The sequence below is a fragment of the Vombatus ursinus genome, unplaced genomic scaffold, assembly GCF_900497805.2.
Source record: "Vombatus ursinus unplaced genomic scaffold, bare-nosed wombat genome assembly UNPS02014813.1, whole genome shotgun sequence".
Taxonomy (NCBI): domain Eukaryota; kingdom Metazoa; phylum Chordata; class Mammalia; order Diprotodontia; family Vombatidae; genus Vombatus; species Vombatus ursinus.
The window spans coordinates 8,949,164-8,968,402 of record NW_020954591.1 but is presented as its reverse complement, the minus strand read 5'-3'; the positions used below and the strand labels follow the sequence as shown (position 1 = coordinate 8,968,402).

Below are 19,239 nucleotides of genomic sequence, written 5' to 3'. Positions count from 1 at the left end.
GAAAAAAATGTCATTAAACAAGGTCATTAATATTTCCACTTTATGCAGTAAAATAATCTTCAATTAAATCCTAATAGTCAACCTGAAAACGATGCTCCTCTCTAACTCATTCTGTTTACCTAAATAAATATAATAATAGTGACAACTTTGATCAGAAGATCCTGAGATATCACCTATGAAAACCTTCCTAAAGCATATTAGTCATTTTTTCTCTTTTATGTTAAAACAACTGTCTCCTTTAGAAAAATTTCAGCTACCTACCCTTCAGCATCTTCTGAGTCATTGTTCCAGACTAAGGAGATTGGGAAAGGAACCGCATCTGTAACTGAAAACTCTCGTACTTTAAATGCTGGGGAGAGGATGGCACACTGAAAGAAAAAAATAGTCTGGTTTGTCATAGTTCCTTACGGGATGTTAAGTCATACTTTGCCTTAATTTTCTTTTTTATAACACAAAGATGATATGATTGGTGGGTTTGAATGTTCTTTAAAACTCTGTATTATTTATCATGAACAACACTGAAGTACTCAATTATTCTGAACAAAAGTATATGTGCTTGAACAGGTAGTTGCAAGGAGTGTAATAATTAGAGGCCTGTAAGAATTTCAACAGGGATGGGATGACAGGACCACAGCTGCTCAACATAGAAAGACTATATAAGAACTCTGAAGCGGAAGAGCCACTGGTCCCCAATGGTCTTTTCAGGATCACTCATACAAATAAGAGAACATGTATACTCATTTCTGAAAAGTCATGCATGTTTAAATAAATTAAACCATATGACCTGACTCCTGTCCTCTACTTAACAATATAAAACATAAGTTCTAGGATAAAGACATAAGGATAACATACTCTGAAAACATTTAACCTACAGGGTTGTACATTCAATTCTATGTCAGGATGTTCACATAATATTTTATAAATGAGAGAAAAGGGTGAATATCGGGGTAGGCATCTACTGCTCCTAAATTCACTCAATAAAATAACTTAATTGAGAAGGTCACCTATCTGATTTAAAAGACAGACAATGGGTAGAGTATCAATAGCACTGCAGTGAGGTTTCTAGGACAGAGTCTAGCCCTAAGTCTAACTTTTTATCATAGTGGAAAAGTCACAGGGGCCTTAATTTTCTCCAACATAAAGCAGGGGGTAGAAACCATGGTTAGACCAAAGGTCTGCTAACACTAGGAGAAACAGCCAGGTCAAGGAAAATAATCAAATCTATTCTGATTAATTTAAAGATGTTCCAAGAGGAAGAATTCAGTTTCTTCCAAAACGTTGAGTCAGTGATACTCTATGTTCCGAGCCTGCATTTGTCTCCAAAGCTCTTGGCAAACTTTAAAACATAAATGACAGTTACTGCTATTATCATCATTAATATTAGATATCCCACAAAAAAGGTAAATTCTCCTCAAAGACGTTATTTTCTACATCTCTTGCTCTTCCAAGATATGATAACTCTGATTCAATAGCACTACTTTGATTAACACTGGTTTATCTTTATCATTGCTCCTGAGATCTAATTTAACACCCTTTTAAAAGGCAAATCTCATCTTTTAAGGTTAATTTTGCTTTTTTAATGCTTTTTAAATGCTTAAGCATTCAGCCTATCTGGCACCTAAGAAGAAACCTTCTACAACGAATGAAGTTAACCACAGTTGATCAATTTTTCTTTTCTTTTCTTTTTTTTGCTTAGGCAGTTCGGGTTAAGTGACTTGCCCAGGGTCACACAGCTAATACGTGTCAAGTGTTTGGGCTGAGGCCGGATTTGAACTCAGGTTCTTCTGACTTCAGGGCCCATGCTGTATCCACTGTGCTACCTAGCTGCCCCGATCCAATTTTTCTTAATGATCACTTTACAACTTCCTGTAATATTTTTTGACATAGATTTGAGGAAGAAGCTATGTAAAGCCCTTAAAGACACTGTCTGACTTCCCATACTGACCTAAAATGTTTGCATACCCTACAGCTGTTTTCTAATGATCTCTTAAGTTCAGCAAGATTTTTACCTGGCATGTCTTGCTGAGCAGGGTAAAAGAGAGCCAGGTGATAAGTTAATACCCCGCCCCCCCCCACAAGGCAAATGCTGGAGATGCTGTGGGGAAAACAGGGCCATTAAGGCACCGTTGGTGGAACTATGGAATGGGTCAGCCATTCTGCAAAGTTATTTGGACCCATGCCCAAAAAGCTATTAATACTTAGCAATACTAGATCTATACAGCAGAAAGATCAAAAAAACAGGCAAAGGGCTCACATGTACAAAAAGTCACCATAGCTCTTTTTTCAGTGGCAAAGAATTGGAAATTGAGGAGTTGTCCCTCAATTGGGAAGTAGCTGAATAACTTATGGAATATGAGTAGTATAGCACTGTGCTGTAAGAAATGATAAAGGGGATAGCTTCAGAGAAACCTGGGAAAACTTGTATAAGCAGATGCAAAGTAAAGCAAAACCAGGAGAACAATTTCTGCAAGAATAATATTGTAAAGATGAACAACTTAAAGACTTAGAAACTCTGATCTACAAATAACCAAAGATTTGAAAGACTCATGATGAAACATGCTTTCCACCTCCAGATAGAGAGGAGATGGACTCAAGAGTGCAGGTTGAAGCATATTTTTTTTTAGACTTGGCTAATGTAAGAATTTGTTTTGACTATGCGTATTTGTAATGAGTTTTTTTTTTCTCTGCCTTCTCAATGGGTAGAGGAGAGAGAGGTGGAAGGGAGAAAATTAGGAATGGAAAATAGAAACTAAAGGGGAAAAAAACGAAATTTAGTTAAAAAATAAAGTCCAAGTGGCCAGACTTAGCTAGTTCATTCACTTCATATATGGTACTGCTATCATTAAATACCTATTTGGAATTAATCGAGCTCTCCAACGTGCAGTAGCCTTAATATTGATCTGTAATCTGTACTAGTGTAAACATTCCTCCCACCCTCGATGAGTTTGAGAAATATCGGTATAATTCTATTGCCTAATTTTTTGTCTCTTCTTGATTTAGAAGGCATTTTCCCTTGCCTTCTCATCTTAAACTTCTTTAAAAGTTCTCACCAAAAAGCATTAAGCATTTATATATAAAAACCACTTCCCTTTCAGGACAGAACTGGGATGGAGTCTTGGCAAGCACCCCCTTCTTTGCCTGAAATTATTTCCAATCACTCAGTCACCAAGCATTAATTTTCAAGGTAAGAAGATCAATCAGTTTGGAAGTGGAAAAAACGGCAAACTAGAGTTAGAGTTGGCCAAAGGAAAAGAACGGCTGTCCTGAGACAGTATTCGTGGTTGGGCATGGCTGGTTCTGTTAATATCTCTGGAGGAGAATAAGGCAGCCTCAGGAGTTAGCAGATTCTCCCTGAGTAAAGGTCTTCAAGCAAAAGCTGAACAACCACTTGCTGATTACGATGTAAAAGATTCTCATTGAGGTTCGGGTTGTACTAAATGGTTTCTGAGGTTAAATGACTCGGTTGTTATTTTTATCTTCCTTCCCCTGAGACTTAAACAACTACCACCACAACAACTCCCCGTTTAGAGATACTAAGGGGAAATCCATGCAAAGGCCAGGTACGTGTTAGTAGAAAGAATGACATGAATGAGAACACCAACTCCTCTCAGTTTTGAGAAACTGAGTTACACCAAGGGCTTTTTGAAAGAAACCCTAGATAGGAGTAGGCCAGGAGATAGTTTTAACAGCCTGGTCCCTCCCAGGCCTGGGTAGGATGCTAGGCTATCCTATCTTCTACAATTCATCAGTCTAGATAACATTTTTTTTGAGACTAGCTGAAGGCAGGGCCTACCTGTAGGGCACACCCTCTGGCTACAGCTTCATCGGCGTTCAGAGTGGTGCTGACGTCTTTCCCAAAGAATTTGGCAATCTTCTCTTTCACTGCAGGGATTCTTGTGGTGCCTCCAACAATCTCCACAGCACTTACATCTTCTACTTGGAGTTCAGTTTGTTCCATTAATGAGGTCAGGGGCTTGTCTATCTTTTGCAGGAGATCAGCACATAACTCTTCAAACTGAGATCTGGACAAGAGAAGATTTTGCAAAATGAAACAAAAAAACCAAAAGATACTCTGTATAACTTTAGTGTTTCAGCACTTAAACACGTAGGCAGTGAAGTTCTTTCTAAACTTAGGGAACTTTCTAGTATGTAGCCCAGAAACACAGTTCAAGGAATCAATCACTCACTCAAATAATGAACCAGCCTTTACCACACATCTATGTGCTAGGGAGTAGGGATATCAAGACAAAAATCCAATAGTGCCTGCTCAGATCAAAGAGTTTACATGCACATATTTAAGTATATACTATAAAAATCTAAGAATGCATTTCAGTTGGGAGGAGGGGAAAATCAAGGAAGGCTTAATGTAGAAGGAGGTCCTCAGTCAAGTTCTAAAGGAAGAGAGGGACTCTCAAGTAGAGATGAGGAGGGAGTGTAATCCAGACAAGGGTGAGATAAGCTGCAAAAGCATAGATGCTGGCGACAGTGTCACATGTGAGGAAGAGCAAAGAAAGCCACCTTGGCAGCATCATGGAGGGGGAGAGAGAGGAACAATATAGAAGGCTGCAAATTTGCTCCTAAAGGCAATGAGGGGTGGAGGGAAAAGAAAACTTCAATGGAAGATGGGGTGGGATGGAGTGAGGCTTGAGGGAGAAAGACTGATTAGAAAGTTATTTTAATAACCCACGTGGAACTAGTATGGTAGCTTTTTGAGTAGTGAGAAAGGGATGAATGCAAGGAATGGTATGGCACACTACTCTTTTTTTTCCAGGGCTTAAAGTCAGCCCAACTCAAACTTTTGAGAGGCCAATAAACACAATCTCAAAAATGATAGAAAAAAAAATTCAGCTAAAAGATTGCACCAAATATGTTCACAACAAAGTATGACACTCTTCAAAGATATTTAATATTTTTGGCTTCAGTTCTGCTTATGAAAATAACTTATAAGTCCTGACTCTTCTGACAAGAATTTCATATCAACAACTCACCTGTTCATCTTCCCAGAAATATCTATGTCATTCATAAAGCATTCAATATTCAGTGGGAGGTCCATGCTATTAGAGCTCATCAGCTTTTTCAGTTTCTCACATTCCTGATACAGACGTAGGAGGGCTCGAATTTTAGATTTGGCATCCAATTTGTATTTAGTTTTAATTTCTGCACAGAAGTACTCCACTAATTTTTCATCAAAATTTCTTCCTCCCAAGAAAGGATCAAAAGCTGTTCCAAGAACCTAATGAAAACAAAACAAAACAAAAAATCCACTAGTTTAGAGTCAAGTTTGCAACTAACATTGCCCCCCCCCCCTTCCCTAGATGTCAAGATACTCTAACACTTCAACTTACATCACCTTCCATGAAATACTGAAATCGGTCATGATGAAAGAAATCAAAATACTTCCCTATATAGTCTACTTCTGTAGACTACCTAGAATGACTACCTATGTTTTTAAAGTTTTGTTTTAAAGATTTTACATAAGATTTTAAAGATAAAATATGAAGAACTTTTTTTAAAAGATGATTTTACTATTAGTCTCAATTTCTTAGAACGATAAAATCAAGCTCAAGGTCACTAATGCAAGCCTTGACCTGAAAATATAAATCCTTCCTATTACACTCCCAATGACAAATAACCTAGCTTTCTATTCTCCAACCTCTTGTGACAGGAAACATGCTAGCTCCCAGGAAGAAGCGGTTAGGAATAAACAAAACTGAAACTGGCCAATCTGTAATTTCTACCTTCTGGCCTCAGTTCTGCCCTTTGGAGCCAAATACTAGCACTAACCCTTCTCTATAACATCCCAAGTACTTGAGGTTTTCTTTTCCAGGAATACACCAAAGTTCTTTAAACCAATGCTCACTATATGCTTTTCCATCTCCCCCTAAGGGCAGCCTTCCTCTGAATTCATGGTAGTCTGTCAAAAGTTTCCTAAAATGTAGCATCCACAGCTGGACACACTACTTCAGATGCAAACTGATCAAACTTGTAGAGGACCATGGGTCAATTGGGAAAACATGACAGAACCCGAGCCAGGAAACTCTTTTCATATGAATAGCTTTCTACTCACATTTCCTCCATCTTATACTTGCATGGTTAATTTGTTTTCTTTCACTTGTCAGGATCTGAACCCAGAATCACTGGGTCCAAATGAAATGATGGAAATATTGATTTGCTTAAGATCAAATATTTGTTACAAATCTGACTGTTTAGTTTCACTAAGCTGCTCTCACTTGAATCTGTGGCTTCTCTGGGGAATATGTAACTAACCTTCAGTTTACCCTTGTTGAAAGCACAGGCAGATACTTGGAAAGCCGAGTGTCCCATATCAACAAAGACCACAATTCGTGGTTTTTCTTCTGGGCCTGGAAGATCTTGTTTATAAATTCCATAATTCAAAGCAACTACAAAAAAGGAAACAAGTGGACAAAAGAATTGAAACATGTTATATAAAACAATGTAACTCTTAACAGGATGATACGCAGAAATACCACAGAATAGTAAGATGAAATACCTAAATGGGGAATGTATCCTTTTTATAGTATAAAGGCCACTGTTACCTTTAGTTTCATTCTCCTTTGAAAATATATTATAGCAATAAATAAAATAAATGGGAAATCTCTGAGGAACGGTGATAAGTTCAAACTGGGAATTAAAGAAATATAAGGTGGATAGAAGAAAAAAACATTGGAAAATTAGGGCTTTGAATGTCAGGATAAGAAGTTTGGAGCTCCTTTGGTGTATATTTATTTCCCACAATGCTGTATTCTCTTGAATTTCTCCACCTTGCCCCCAAGAACCTCATCAGGGATCTCTAAAGACCTCCACCCTCCCCTCTCACTTTCCAGCTTACTTTTATGTGTGGTCTTCCCATGTAGGGAAGCTCCCTGAAGGCAGGGAATGTCTTTCTTTTTGTTATTTGGAGCCCCAGCCCTTCCTTAGGGTAAGTACTTAATAAAAGTTTACTAACTATACAAAGTGGAGCTGTTGGTATTTGAATAAGGTAGATACAAGCAAGAAGTGAATATCAGAAAGATTAGTTTGACATTGGTATCCAATCTGAGGGAAAAACAGCTGGAGTGGGGCATGTAGGCTAGAGGAAAGAAATCTGCTGAAGAGGCTTCATATTCTAAGGAAGAAGTGATAAGGACCTGACCCAGAATGTTTCAGTAAGAAAACGACTGTAGAAATCAGTCAGTGAATCATTCAAATATTTATTTAAGCACTATGTGCCAGGACTGTGCTACGCGCTGGAAATACAAAGAATGGCAAAATCAGTCCTGATTGGAATTATAAGGGAACTGGGAAAATAGTACCAGAAATCAAGGGAAGAAAGAAATCTCAAAGAAGAGGGGTTAAGTAAAGCTGTGTCAAATTCTGCAGAAAGATCAAGAGAGGAAAATAAGTCTATTGATATTTAGCAAACTGGTCAAAAGTGATCTTTGAAAGGGTAGTTTCAGTAGAGTAGTTGGTAAGAAAGCCACAATACAAAAAAAAATTATAGCATAAGTAATGATGGAATAGAATACAGATTACTTTTAAATAGAAAATAGCTTACTTTAGTTTAAAGGGCTAAGTAGGATCAAAGTTAGGCTTAAAGAAATGCTGGTTTTGCTGGTCTAGAACAGCAGTTTTCAAAGTGTAGTGTATGGACCTCTGGGGATCTGGCACGACCATTTCACAGGGGGTGAAAAATATTTTCAAAGTAACACTAAGACATTATTTGTCCATTAATTACTTCTCTCTTTTCTAACTACATATCTCTGTGAGATAATTTTCTTCAAATATTTCAAATAATAGATCACAGCAGATTAAGTACACAAGCAGATACAAGAATCTAGCCGTCTTTTATTATGCTGGACATAAAAGAAATGTGCAAAAATGTATTTTAAGAAGCCACTCTTTTTGTTTTGGAAAACATACTTATCTTTCATAAAAATGTTATATTAAAATGTAATGAGGTTATTGTTATATCTGCTTTAATTTGTAACGAGGCAAATTTTGATGGACATAACCTTTTGTTTATAAGCTAAAGCTCTTTGGGGTCCCTCAATTTTTAAGACTCTAAAGGGAGTTTGAGAATTTTCTGACAAAGGGCTACACTAAGTCCACCAATTCTAACAAAAGTACAGGTATCTATCTACTTAAGATCTAGTGGATAACTTCACACCCCCGTTACCCAATAACTACGAGGTTTATAGAGTGGAAGGCCTGGTTTTCTTTCACCATAAAAACAAACAATGTGACCTGGAATGGCCTTAATCTATGGATGAATTTAATCCAAGAGCAGCAAAGTCCTAGAACCTTTCCTGAAGAAACAATTAAGTTAGTTATGTTACCAACTCTGTGAAAACTATTGCCTGAAATTTTTGAGTTTTTTTGTTTCCTGATCTGATGCGTGTTTTAAGAGGTTATTTCTGCTGTCTGATGCAAACTATGACTTCATTGCTATAGGGAACTCCTACTGAGCAAATTCCCTCTACCAATGCAGGTTGACACCTGCACTACAACTGAGAATTGTCTTTTACGTGACCCCAAAGTTCACAAATAACTTCTAGATGAGTAGCATACCGATATGTAGTTTTGTTTTAGTTTTAAGTTCCTTATCCTCCTTCTCTGGCAAAGGTACTTGAGACTTCCTTCTAATGCTTACTCTGCACCAAAACTTTCTCTTACCTGCTGTCATATCATTCATTAGTCTTAGGCAGTTTAAGCCAACGATCTGAGCAGCATCCAATACAGACCTTCTTTCAGCATCTGTGAAAAATGATGGCACCTAGAACAAAAATGAATTGAAGAATTATTTTATTTTTCAATTTTACATAGTATCCTCTGAGTGTCTTCACAATCATTCTTTGAAACAGAATAGCTATTCTGTCTCTAAAGAAATTAATAGTGAAGCTAAGGTATGAGTGGGGCCCCTGCCACAGCATTGCTTATGTTTGAGAGTTCTGAGCTACAGTAGGACTTAGTTGGGTGTCTGCCCTATCTAATTCAGCCACCAATCTGGTGAGACTCTGGTAGCGAGGGGTCACCAACCTTGCCTAAACAGGGGCAAACTGGCCCATGCTGAAAAAAGAGCAGAATGAAGCTTCCATGCTGATCAGCAGTGGGATTAGGTCCATGAGTAGCCATTGAATTTTCATCTTGAGCAAGGAGGAGACCCAGTCTCAAGCTTTATAAAAAGTCAAGTCATCATTTAACATGCTGGCAGTTAAAACAATCAGTGGCAAAATACTAGCCTGTTTTTCATCATCTGCTTTGCCACAATTCTACTTTTTTCCAAATAACTGTTCATTTAGATATGCAAAATGCAGGCTATCAATTCAAAATGTTGACACAAGGCCAATAACACTTTCCACGTATCTGGATGCTAAGAATAGTGTTACAGAGACAGGCCCAGATAGCAGCTCATAAGATGAAAATTTCCAACTGTGTCCAGCCATGATCAGATCATTAAAATATACTTTCTGTGGCAAGATTTAATAAGATTAAGAGTTAGTCTCCAGCATACTCTTTGGGGAGAAAGGTGGTGCAATATAGTTAGAACAGTGTTGGGAGAAACTAAAGAAATCTAAATCTACCACCTGCACTTTATGAGTAAGCAGATAATCTATAATATGACTACTTACTGAAATAACACAATCTGTTACTGGTTTTTTGAGGTTATTCTCAGCAGTTTCCTTTAACTTGGTTAACAGCATTGCAGTTATTTGTTCCACACTAAAGTAATGTTCTTCATCCATGTATATTACCTATTAGAGAAAAAGGAAGCAGAAAGACCATACCATTTACCTTCTAGTACCTATCATACCCTATTGTTTCTCTTTCCTCCAAGGGTATTCACATCCACAATTCACAGAACATAAACTAGACATAAAGCATGTTTTCAAAGGAAGAATGCCTACAGCCATTTTTTTCCATTCAAAGAATTGAATGCCAATGTCCAGAAAATGTTTCTATTATAAACAAAAGATTAATTTGTAGTTTTGTTTTCTGCAGTTGTAACAATATTAATTATCCTTAGAAATTCTTTTGTAGATTATAACTGCAACACAAATCGAGTTCATTTCAACCAACTACATTTATTATATGCCACTATTTATTAGGAAGGGATTAATCTATTAGCTGCCTTTTAGTGTTTTTCTGCAGTTGTCATACAAAACTATTTACGTTTGCAAAACTGAATTTCAAAACCCCACATGGTGTTTTAGTACCTTCAAACTCTTAAGATTCTATGAATTTACAATGTCTAATTTCTCACCTCAACTGTAGAATGTCTGTGAGCCTGAATCAGACATCTACTTTCCTTAAATATTTAAACCATAACCTTCCAGCACTTATTCCGTTATAATTCAAATCTTTTCAATACTTACAATTTGCATTATCATATTTAAACTTCCACCCCACCTTTCTCCCAGAGGTTGAGGTACTTTTCAGAGATATCTTACAAGTAACAGCAGTCATAAGTAATTTGTTTCCATTCCTGGTTTTATGAGTTAATATTATGGTAGTCTAACACTATAGCAAAAGGTGTGGAAGAAAGTAGTCTGGGATGAAGCAATGAGGCTTCTGAAATGTTCTTATTAAGACTGTAATTAGAACAATAAATATAACAAGTCTAATGATTAGATACACTCAAATCAACTTAGCTTCCAAAATCCACCTAATTTTTAGCAGCTTGAGAATTTCCAGTAAGTTGGGAAATTGACAACTGCTTCAAGAGTATATGTAATCTATATTATCTGATATTCTTCAAACTAATTGTAAATGAAAAATATGTGAGGTTACAGCTACTAAAGTTGAATGTCAATAACCAGGATTTTTTTTTAAGCGAAGACCAAGATCTATGATCAACCCGTTTTCAATTATGTTCCAATTGTGAATAATATATTTACCAGATTAAAAAGAAAAAAAAGGTGCAGTTACATTACCTTTATTCCAACACCTCCATTTTTCATGGGAACCAAGTCGAAACTCAAATTTTCTTTTTCTTTCTGAACAAAAGGGTCATTAAATGCTCGGCCATGAAATCTCTTGAAGTTAGATACTGTGTTGTTCGCATGAGTGATTTGCTGAAGCAAAAAAAAAAAAAAAAAAAAAAAAAAAAAATTTAAGGTATTTATTCTCCTTCCTTCCCACCTCCTGGGAACAACACCCTACAGTTACCCTGGCGATAGCACATACACTTAGATCCCAGAAGACCCAAGGTCACAAAGCTTCCCTGAGCACTAAACCAGCTCATGACCATTCTTTCAATAAAAATAAACAAAGTGGCTGAATTTCTTTTATATCACCTATTTTTTTTTTTTCTGACAGGAAAACCAAAAGCAGCCACAGGAACAGACTCCTTGCTGATTTAAAACCACTAAGGCATAGTATCCTACAGCACCAAGATGCTTAGTGAACTTTTCAGAATGATCATGGCAGCACTTAAGTGCTCTGAATAAACCCCCAAGCAGTACTCTTTTGTCATTTCATTTGATTTTTAGGTATCCTGGTTCATCTGTGTCCCAAATATAAATGCATAAACATTGCTTAAAAAAAAAAAGTTTAGAACTATGACAGTTAACACACAGGTCAAGAGAAGGTTATTTAGATGTTTTAATCTTGCTTTAATATTTATTAATATAAGCTAAATAATTTGTGAAGACTAATATAAGCCTCTAACTGAAGTCCTTGAAAATTGCCAACAGGGCCTAAGCTTTGGCCAGTCCTACCAACCTGGAAAGGCTGCACGTCTGCTGTCCAAAGACCAGCCTGGCTAAATTCAGAGGCTCATTATCAAGCTAGCCACAAGGTGATTCGTTATTTTCGTGGACAGCAACCCTTGAAGAGAGTATATTGTGCAAAGTGTACTGGATCTGGAGCCAGATCTAAGTTGCAATCCCAGCAGCTGAGGTTATTACCTGTGTCACAACCTGCTTGGGCATTTTTTATAAAATAAGGTGGTTGGATTAGATCATCTCTATGGTCCTTACCAGCTCAGAATCTATGATCTACTACTGCATTACAGGAGATGCAATCTGTATATACAGAATCACCCTCACAAATGATCCCTCACAAAGAACCATCGATCCCTCACAAATTACCACAGATCCTTTATGTTATAGAGATACTATGAAATTCTCATTAAATGTACTTTGTTGCTTGACAATTATTTCCCTATGATAGCCTCCAAATCCTTATACTTGGTGAAGAAGGTGCCAGAAGTTTAAGGCACATGAGGCTTGATGGTATCTCCTTGGCACCCTTGCCCTGTAAGCTAACTTGGAAACTTAAGTACTATGAAGAGCAAGGTCTCAGCTTCTCCTGTCATATCAGGGACTGGAAACCAATCAGACCCATCTGGCACCCTGCCACCTTCTATAAAACCCTGACTGGGTTGACCCAGATGTTCCTTACATCAAAATTAAGTTCGTAGACTACAAAAGACCTCAGTTGACTTCCTCACCTTCTTCCTCCTTCTTGGCACAAGAACATGGTATCTAAGGTTCTGGGGATTTTCCCAACCATTTTTTATTGCTCTTGCCAGCCTTTTCTGTTTGTGTTAGGCCTTGTGATAAGAAGGGGCCAATAAAGGTCTTTGCTTTTAGCATGCACGGACATATCTTATACATATATGCATTACTTAAAGATAATCTTATCTTAGATGATTAAGATTAACATTTTCTTATAGTTCTTTTCCTTGATAAGTGATCAAAACTGTTCCTTCTCCAAAGGACATACCTGATTTTTAGCTGCTACTCCAATGGTTCTGTTTTTTGATCCAAATGATATTACTGATCTAAAGAAGAAATATAAGCCACTTTTAAAACAATAGAAAGCAACATTAACAGGCAATCTGCAAGGCACTGGGGATAATATAATTGTAACCTCAGGCTCCAAGTAGAGCCCCACAAAGTAGAAGCTCCACAGAGCAATGATCAAGGCATGCTTGCCAGCCTATTTTGATGGTATCAGGGTAGAAGTTAGTTTATGATTTAGGGAAAAGAGAATTAAAGAGGAATTCCCACAACTATGTATACTATAAGGCCAACTTTTTGGGTCTTAAGAACACAAAAAAGATAATTTTGAAGGATAAGGTTACTGGTCCCAAGCACATTAAGGAATACCACTCAGTAGCAGTATCAAATACCATCTATACCATGGGAAATATTCCTAAGTGATAAACTAAATCGCTATTTAAATATCTTCCTCTAAAATTTTTCTGACCCAGAACCCTTTTCCTCATTTCCTTCTGAATGAAAATAGGAGCAGGGATGAAGGCTAGGACAATGCACTGAGGGGTCATCCCTTCTCCATTTCATGTGCTGCAGACCACTAAGGGTTGGAGTATTAGTCTTAACCTAGAGTTGACATAAATGACAATTCCATTATTTTCAGTCTTTATCTACCAATACTCTTTCATAGTACCCTTTCATAATATCTACCAATACTCTTTCATAGTTTTCTTGTTCATTTATAGCATTTATGTATACAAAAGGATAGGCAAACTTTTTATTAGTTCAAAATAGCTTGCCTACTAGGCAAGTGGTATCCACTAGGTACGCTACTAGGCAAGAGTACTAGAACTAACATCCCTACATGAAGAAAAAAAGGGGGAGGGGAAATGAAAAGGAATAGAGAGATAATGATAAGGAAAAGGTGGAAGACTAGTAGCAGAAAGTCATTTAAATGCCTAGCTCTGTATTCCTGACTTTACACTACATCAATGAAAATAAAACCACAAACCCAATAAAGACTGAAGGGGGGGGGCGCTAGAGGAATGCTTTATTAAGTCTACATGGTTAATTTACAAGAATAAAAATAGAATCCCAGACAATTTAGGCTTTAAGGATGGAAAAAGACAACAAGATTGGCCCTTTAAGTAGAAGCTGAAAGTTGATAGGTTGGAAAAACACCTGGTAAAGGACTTCAGAGCTGTTTGGTAGAATAGCTGGGTACAAGCCTACATAGATAATTTATATAGTATCTCAATTTTAAGATTCTAGCATTTTAGGCCTGAAGAGTAGGATTACATATATTTGGTCATTTTACTTTTAAAAAAAAAAGTGGGGGGGAGGGGAAACACCTAATGCAAGTAGCTAAATAGATTTTCTGACCCTCATTAGACAAACACCCTAGATTTCCCCATTGCTTGAATTCTGGAGGATATTTCAGTAAGAGCTCATTTTAATGGACTAGCAAATCATTTATGATGAACTTGGGGGTCTTTTTGGTCCCTACTCCAATTTTTTTAAAAAAGGTTTGCTTGGGGGAAAAAGGTGTGTGTGTCTGTGTGTTAGAGGGGTGGTGTACATTTTCTGATGTCAGACTGACCCTAGTGGTGAAAGCTTCAGTCTGTTTCCCCAGTTTTTCCAATACATATTTATTAGAGTTGTGCCTTGCCCTAAGAATAATAAACAAGTATCTCCAAACTTAATGCTTAGAAAAACTCTCCTCCACATCACTGGTTTCTAATTTTATATTCACCTACACAAGATGGTGGTTATACCTGAGGGACGAGAACAAGGGCTGCCTTTCAGCCATGGTTTCTTCTGGCCCTGTCCATGTCGTCCCAAGCTCGGGGGAGTCTTCATAGGACAATGTGCTTGATACAATTCCGTTAATTCGCCAATGGCGGGGGCCTTTTGCTACCCCATCCCTACAGATGGGATGTCCAGCATCTCCCCCCATCGCTCCCCAGCACAAAACTGCGAACCTAATATTTAATATCCCCTGAATGACTACAGACAGGCTCTTGGCCAAGGGCAACCATGCTGCATTGTTCCATCTGCGCTCAGAGCCCGGATTCCGGGGTCTGCCTCCTCCCTCCCGAACTTTGCCAGCGCGGGGGGCGTCCTAGGCCCGGTACCCGTCTGGGCCGCGGCTGACCGAAGGCCCCCGGCAGGTTTGCGGACGGTCACCCCGAGCAGCCGGCCAGTGGTCAGGGCGGGGGCGCGGGGGGAGGGGAGCCTGCCGCCCTCCAGGAGCACGGCGGGCTCTGGAAGCTTCCGAGGCGCAGGGCGAGCGCGGCGGCGGCAGGACGCGGCGGCTCCGCGGCGCGGCGCTAAGAGCCACGCTCCGGCTGCTGCCTGCCGAGGCGGGGGGCGGGCGGGCAGGCTAGCTGGAGGCGGCTCCAAAGCCAAAGCCGGGGGGGGGGAAGCGGGGGCTGGCGGAGACCGAAGCGGCTCCCTCCAAGCCGGCCAAGGAATCAGCGGCAGAGGCTCGGGCTTTGTCGCAGTCAGATCCCCCCAAAGTTGATAAAACGACAGAAAATGAATGAATGATGGCTGCTTCCCACCCACCACCACCCCCATTCCTTTCCCTGGGGGGAAATCCTAGGGATGAGCCCTCCCCCACCCTCGAAGACCCCCGTACCGCCCCCCCATATTCTAGAGGGGGTCACGCCCACTCCTCCCGGCCCCAAACTTAAGACCCTGAGGGCTCATAAAAGCAATGATTTGGGGAAGATGGGCGGGGATGCGCGTGGAGAAGGGAAAAGCCGCGATCACCTGGCTTTCTTTCACCCTGCCCCGGCCCCTTCCCCTCGCTTCATCCGGCTGTTCCTCGCCTCCCCCCCAAGTCGCAGCACCCGTGGGGCGCGCACACACTTACGGGGTGCACCGGTCGCTGAACTCGTTGGCGATAGTCTCGATTCCCCCAGCCCGAGCCACTGCGATGTAGCAGCTCTGGGAGCCCACATCCAGCCCCACCACCGACATGGCTGGAGCTGCTGCTGCTGCTTTTTTCTTCTGCTGCCCGCGCGCCGCTTCTCGCAGGGTCGCCCGAGTGCCGCCGCCGCCGAAGCTGCTTCTGCTGCTGCTGCGGCCGCCGCTGTCTAGCGCCTGCTCAGCTGGGAAGGGCTCAGACAGACCCGACTCACGGCGCCGGGCGGGGTGGAAGGAGGGAGGGAGAACGACAGACGTGCCCCCTGCCGCTTGCCCGCTCTGCCTGCTGGTCTAGCTCGCCGGGTCTGTCTAGCCGGGTAGCACGCGCACCTGCTCCTTCGTTCACTCGCAAGCTCGCAGCGCGCACGCCGAAATACCGGCCCAGACAGAGAGGAAATCCGGCCTCCTCAGCTTTATGTAGCTCCCCGATGAGAACTTTCCAGAATCTGCGGCATTTACTCCCCGGCGCCTCCGCCGGCTCCCCTCCCACTCCTCTCCTTACCACGTGCCACTTCCGCTTCCGTCTTCTCCAGCCTTCTCGAAAGATTCTAACCAATAGGCGGCCGTCCCCTCCTCCCGACTTATAGCGGTTGCCATGGCCGCGGAGAAGTCGCCCGTTTGCCATAGGCCTCGGACACAAAAGCCTGACCCGCCCCTGTCCCTCCACCCTTTCCCGTTCTCCGCCCCGACAGGAAGTAAGGGAAATGGCTTCGGAGAGCTAGGGCTCCCTCTGTAGCGGCTCCTCCTCCGAGGTGAGTCGTTCGCGCTTCGGAGAGTCGGTTTTACCCCCGTAGTCAGACTAAAGATGGAAAAGACTAAAGATGGTTTGGGACTGAAAACGCCATAGCGTTTGTAAAGATTACGGACCCCGAGACACAATCCTTAACTAGACAGATGAACGCCGGGACCGCCTTACCGGGCGTTGTTGGGGGGGGGGGTGTCTGAGGGTGGGGTGGGAAGGGGGGGCGGGGCAGACATGGGCTCCCGAAAGGTGAGGTTACCCCTGCCGGGCATCCCGGGCTCCAGCGCCCAGCCCGAGCTTTGGATTGGGGGATGGGAAGCGGGGGCCTTTCCCGTTCTCCTGGTCCAGTCGTCTTCAGCTACTTAATCTCCAGCTTAATTTTTCTTTTTTCTTTTGCTTTTTTTTGGGGGGTCGGGGGTCGGGTTGGTATCTGAATTCCCCTAGTCACCTTACGATACAGGCTTTTATTTTTAGAAAGGTAAGGAATGAGTGCTAGAATGCATTGCCGTTTTTTGTTTATCTTCTGAAAGCCAACAAGATGCTTTATTGTGTCCTGTTAAAGGGTGGTGTTCTAGAGTTGTTTTTTGTTTGCCCTCAATAAAGGAAAACAAAAGTCTGTCACCGCTAAAATTGAGCTTCCAACTACCTTATGATTGAAGATCAGACTACTTTCTGCATGTGTTTACTATTTCTGAAATAAATTCACTCCACCCCTTCAGTCTCTGATGAAAAGATGACCCTTCTGGAGGCAGCAGTGGATGGAGCACTGGGCCTGGAGTCAGAAAGACCTGAGCTCCCATATGGCTTCAGACACTTCATAATTGTGTGACCTTGGGCGAGTTACTTAACTTATGTTTGCCTCAGTTTCCTTAACTGTTAAATGGGAATAATAGCACCTACCTCCCAGAGATGCTGTGACGATCAAATGAGATGATGTTTGTAAATTGCTTCCTGACACATAGTAGAAACTTGATAAATGTTTCCATCTCTCCTTCCTTCCTCCATTCCTCCTTTTCTTCCCTCCCTCTTTCCCTCCTTTCCTTCATTCTCTCCCTCTTTTCTCCCCCCTTCTTTCTCTCCCTTTTTTTCCCTTTCTTCCTTCTCTTTCCTCTTAACCTCTTCCTCTATTCCCCTCTCCCCCCTTTCTTTCTCCTCTTCTCCCTGTCTTTCCCTTTGCTGAGGACAAGCCTTCTGTTCTACACTTGATCCCATTTCCTCTCATTTCTCTGCCTAATTGTCCCACTATCATCCTCTTTCTCTCCTTAATCTCTTCATAACTTCCTTCCTTTCCTACAGGCATGGACCAGCCCCACTGGCTTACTTGCTATTGCTCATATGGGATCTTGTATTGCCCATCTCTGGGTATTTATGCCCACTTAATCTCCCCTATGCCCTTTTCTCACCTGCCCCTGGCTTCTTAAAAGGCATTCCACAGTCAAATATATTTATGTATTTATATATAAATGTGTATATAAATACATAATGTATATATTTATATAAATACATTTATTTAATCTCTTGTTATTTCCCTTTACACCCTCTGTTTTCTAGTCAAGCTGACCCCTGTTCATGTTGTCCTTCATCATCTCCATTCCATTATTTATATCATTTTGCATGCCTAGAATTAAATCTCTTCCTTCAAAGCCTAGCTTATAGATTTAGAGCTTATGGACCTGTAGTGATCAGCTAGTCTAAATTCACTAGTCATTTTAAAAATAATTTCCTTAAACCAATCCCCAGCATAAGTCCAGCTCAGGCCTAATACATTGGATACAGCAGTAGACCTACAGTCAGGAAGACCAGAGTCAAATCCAGCCTCAAACATGTATGACCCTGAGCAAATCACTTAACCTCTGTCTGCCTCAGTTCCCTCATCTATAAAATGGGGATAATAATAGTACCCACCTCCCAGGATTGTTGTAAGGATTAAATGATGTATTTGTAAAGTGCTTTACAAACCATGAAGCATTTTTATGCTAGCCACTATTATTTCTTCATTCACAAACAGACATTATGTTATCTGCTGGAACGTAATGGAAAGAATAGGGGAAAAAAATCTTGGAAATTAAAAAAAAACAACTTGTAGTCATATTTATACAGCGTCAAAATTACTGTCCAGTGGTTCTGCTACTCCTGTAGTCTTTAAACAGGGGAGAAGAGGGCAGGAGGAGGATTCTGGAACCTCTAGACTTCAGTTCTAATCAGATATATTCCCCTTTTTGTAGTAATAATAGCCCTGTTATGTAGGCAGTATATTGCCATCCCATTTTACTGATGAGGAAACTGAGCCTGATGGGAAGTTACGTGATTTTCCCCAGCCACACAACTAGTAAATGGTAGAGCCAGGATTTTGAACCCAAGTCTTTTAGTATCAGTGATATTTCTACACTATAAATATTAGGACTCACTGCCTTTTTCTAGTGTTCTTTTTCTTTAGTTAGATGGAGTGTACTTTTCCTAGCTGTGGACAGTCTTCTTCTGTTTTTCCTTAACTTCACTGAGAGCTATCATCTCTACTTAACTGCAGGTTTGAGGGATTCTATGGACATAAAAGAGCTCTTCTTCCCAGCCTCAGCTTTGAGCATATTAGTTTCTTTTCCTCCAGCCATTTACCTCCATCCACTGCTTTGTGGCTACCAGAAGCCCACCTCTGGGGTCCCTTTTTATAAGGGATATATACCTCAGCAGTCCTGCTCATACCAGTTTCAGGTTCATTTTAAAGGACAATATTGAACTTCTGTAGTCTGAATTTTGGTTGCTTAGGAACACAGTGTGTCATTTACAGTAGTGTGGGAATTAACTGGGATAGTCAATTAAATTTATACGATAAATCTGACAATCATTTAC

General features: G+C 40.6%; 1 protein-coding gene across 2 annotated transcripts in view; it reads right to left on the bottom strand.

Moving 5' to 3' along the window:
* Nucleotides 1–15,783, bottom strand: part of HSPH1 (heat shock protein family H (Hsp110) member 1) — a 29,378-nt gene extending 13,595 nt beyond the window's left edge. The window contains exons 1-9 of one of the 2 annotated variants that reach the window (XM_027835192.1): nt 15,598–15,783; nt 12,727–12,784; nt 10,932–11,072; nt 9,630–9,752; nt 8,674–8,773; nt 6,268–6,401; nt 4,989–5,233; nt 3,794–4,022; nt 262–368 (exon numbers count right to left, since the gene is read on the bottom strand). In XM_027835192.1, coding sequence (XP_027690993.1) covers nt 262–368; nt 3,794–4,022; nt 4,989–5,233; nt 6,268–6,401; nt 8,674–8,773; nt 9,630–9,752; nt 10,932–11,072; nt 12,727–12,784; nt 15,598–15,704 — 1,244 coding nt within the window. In that variant the 5' untranslated portion in view covers nt 15,705–15,783. The remainder of the gene's footprint in view (nt 1–261; nt 369–3,793; nt 4,023–4,988; nt 5,234–6,267; nt 6,402–8,673; nt 8,774–9,629; nt 9,753–10,931; nt 11,073–12,726; nt 12,785–15,597) is intronic. The other variant, XM_027835191.1, reaches the window with a different exon arrangement.
* Between the last annotated feature and the right edge of the window lie 3,456 nt (nt 15,784–19,239).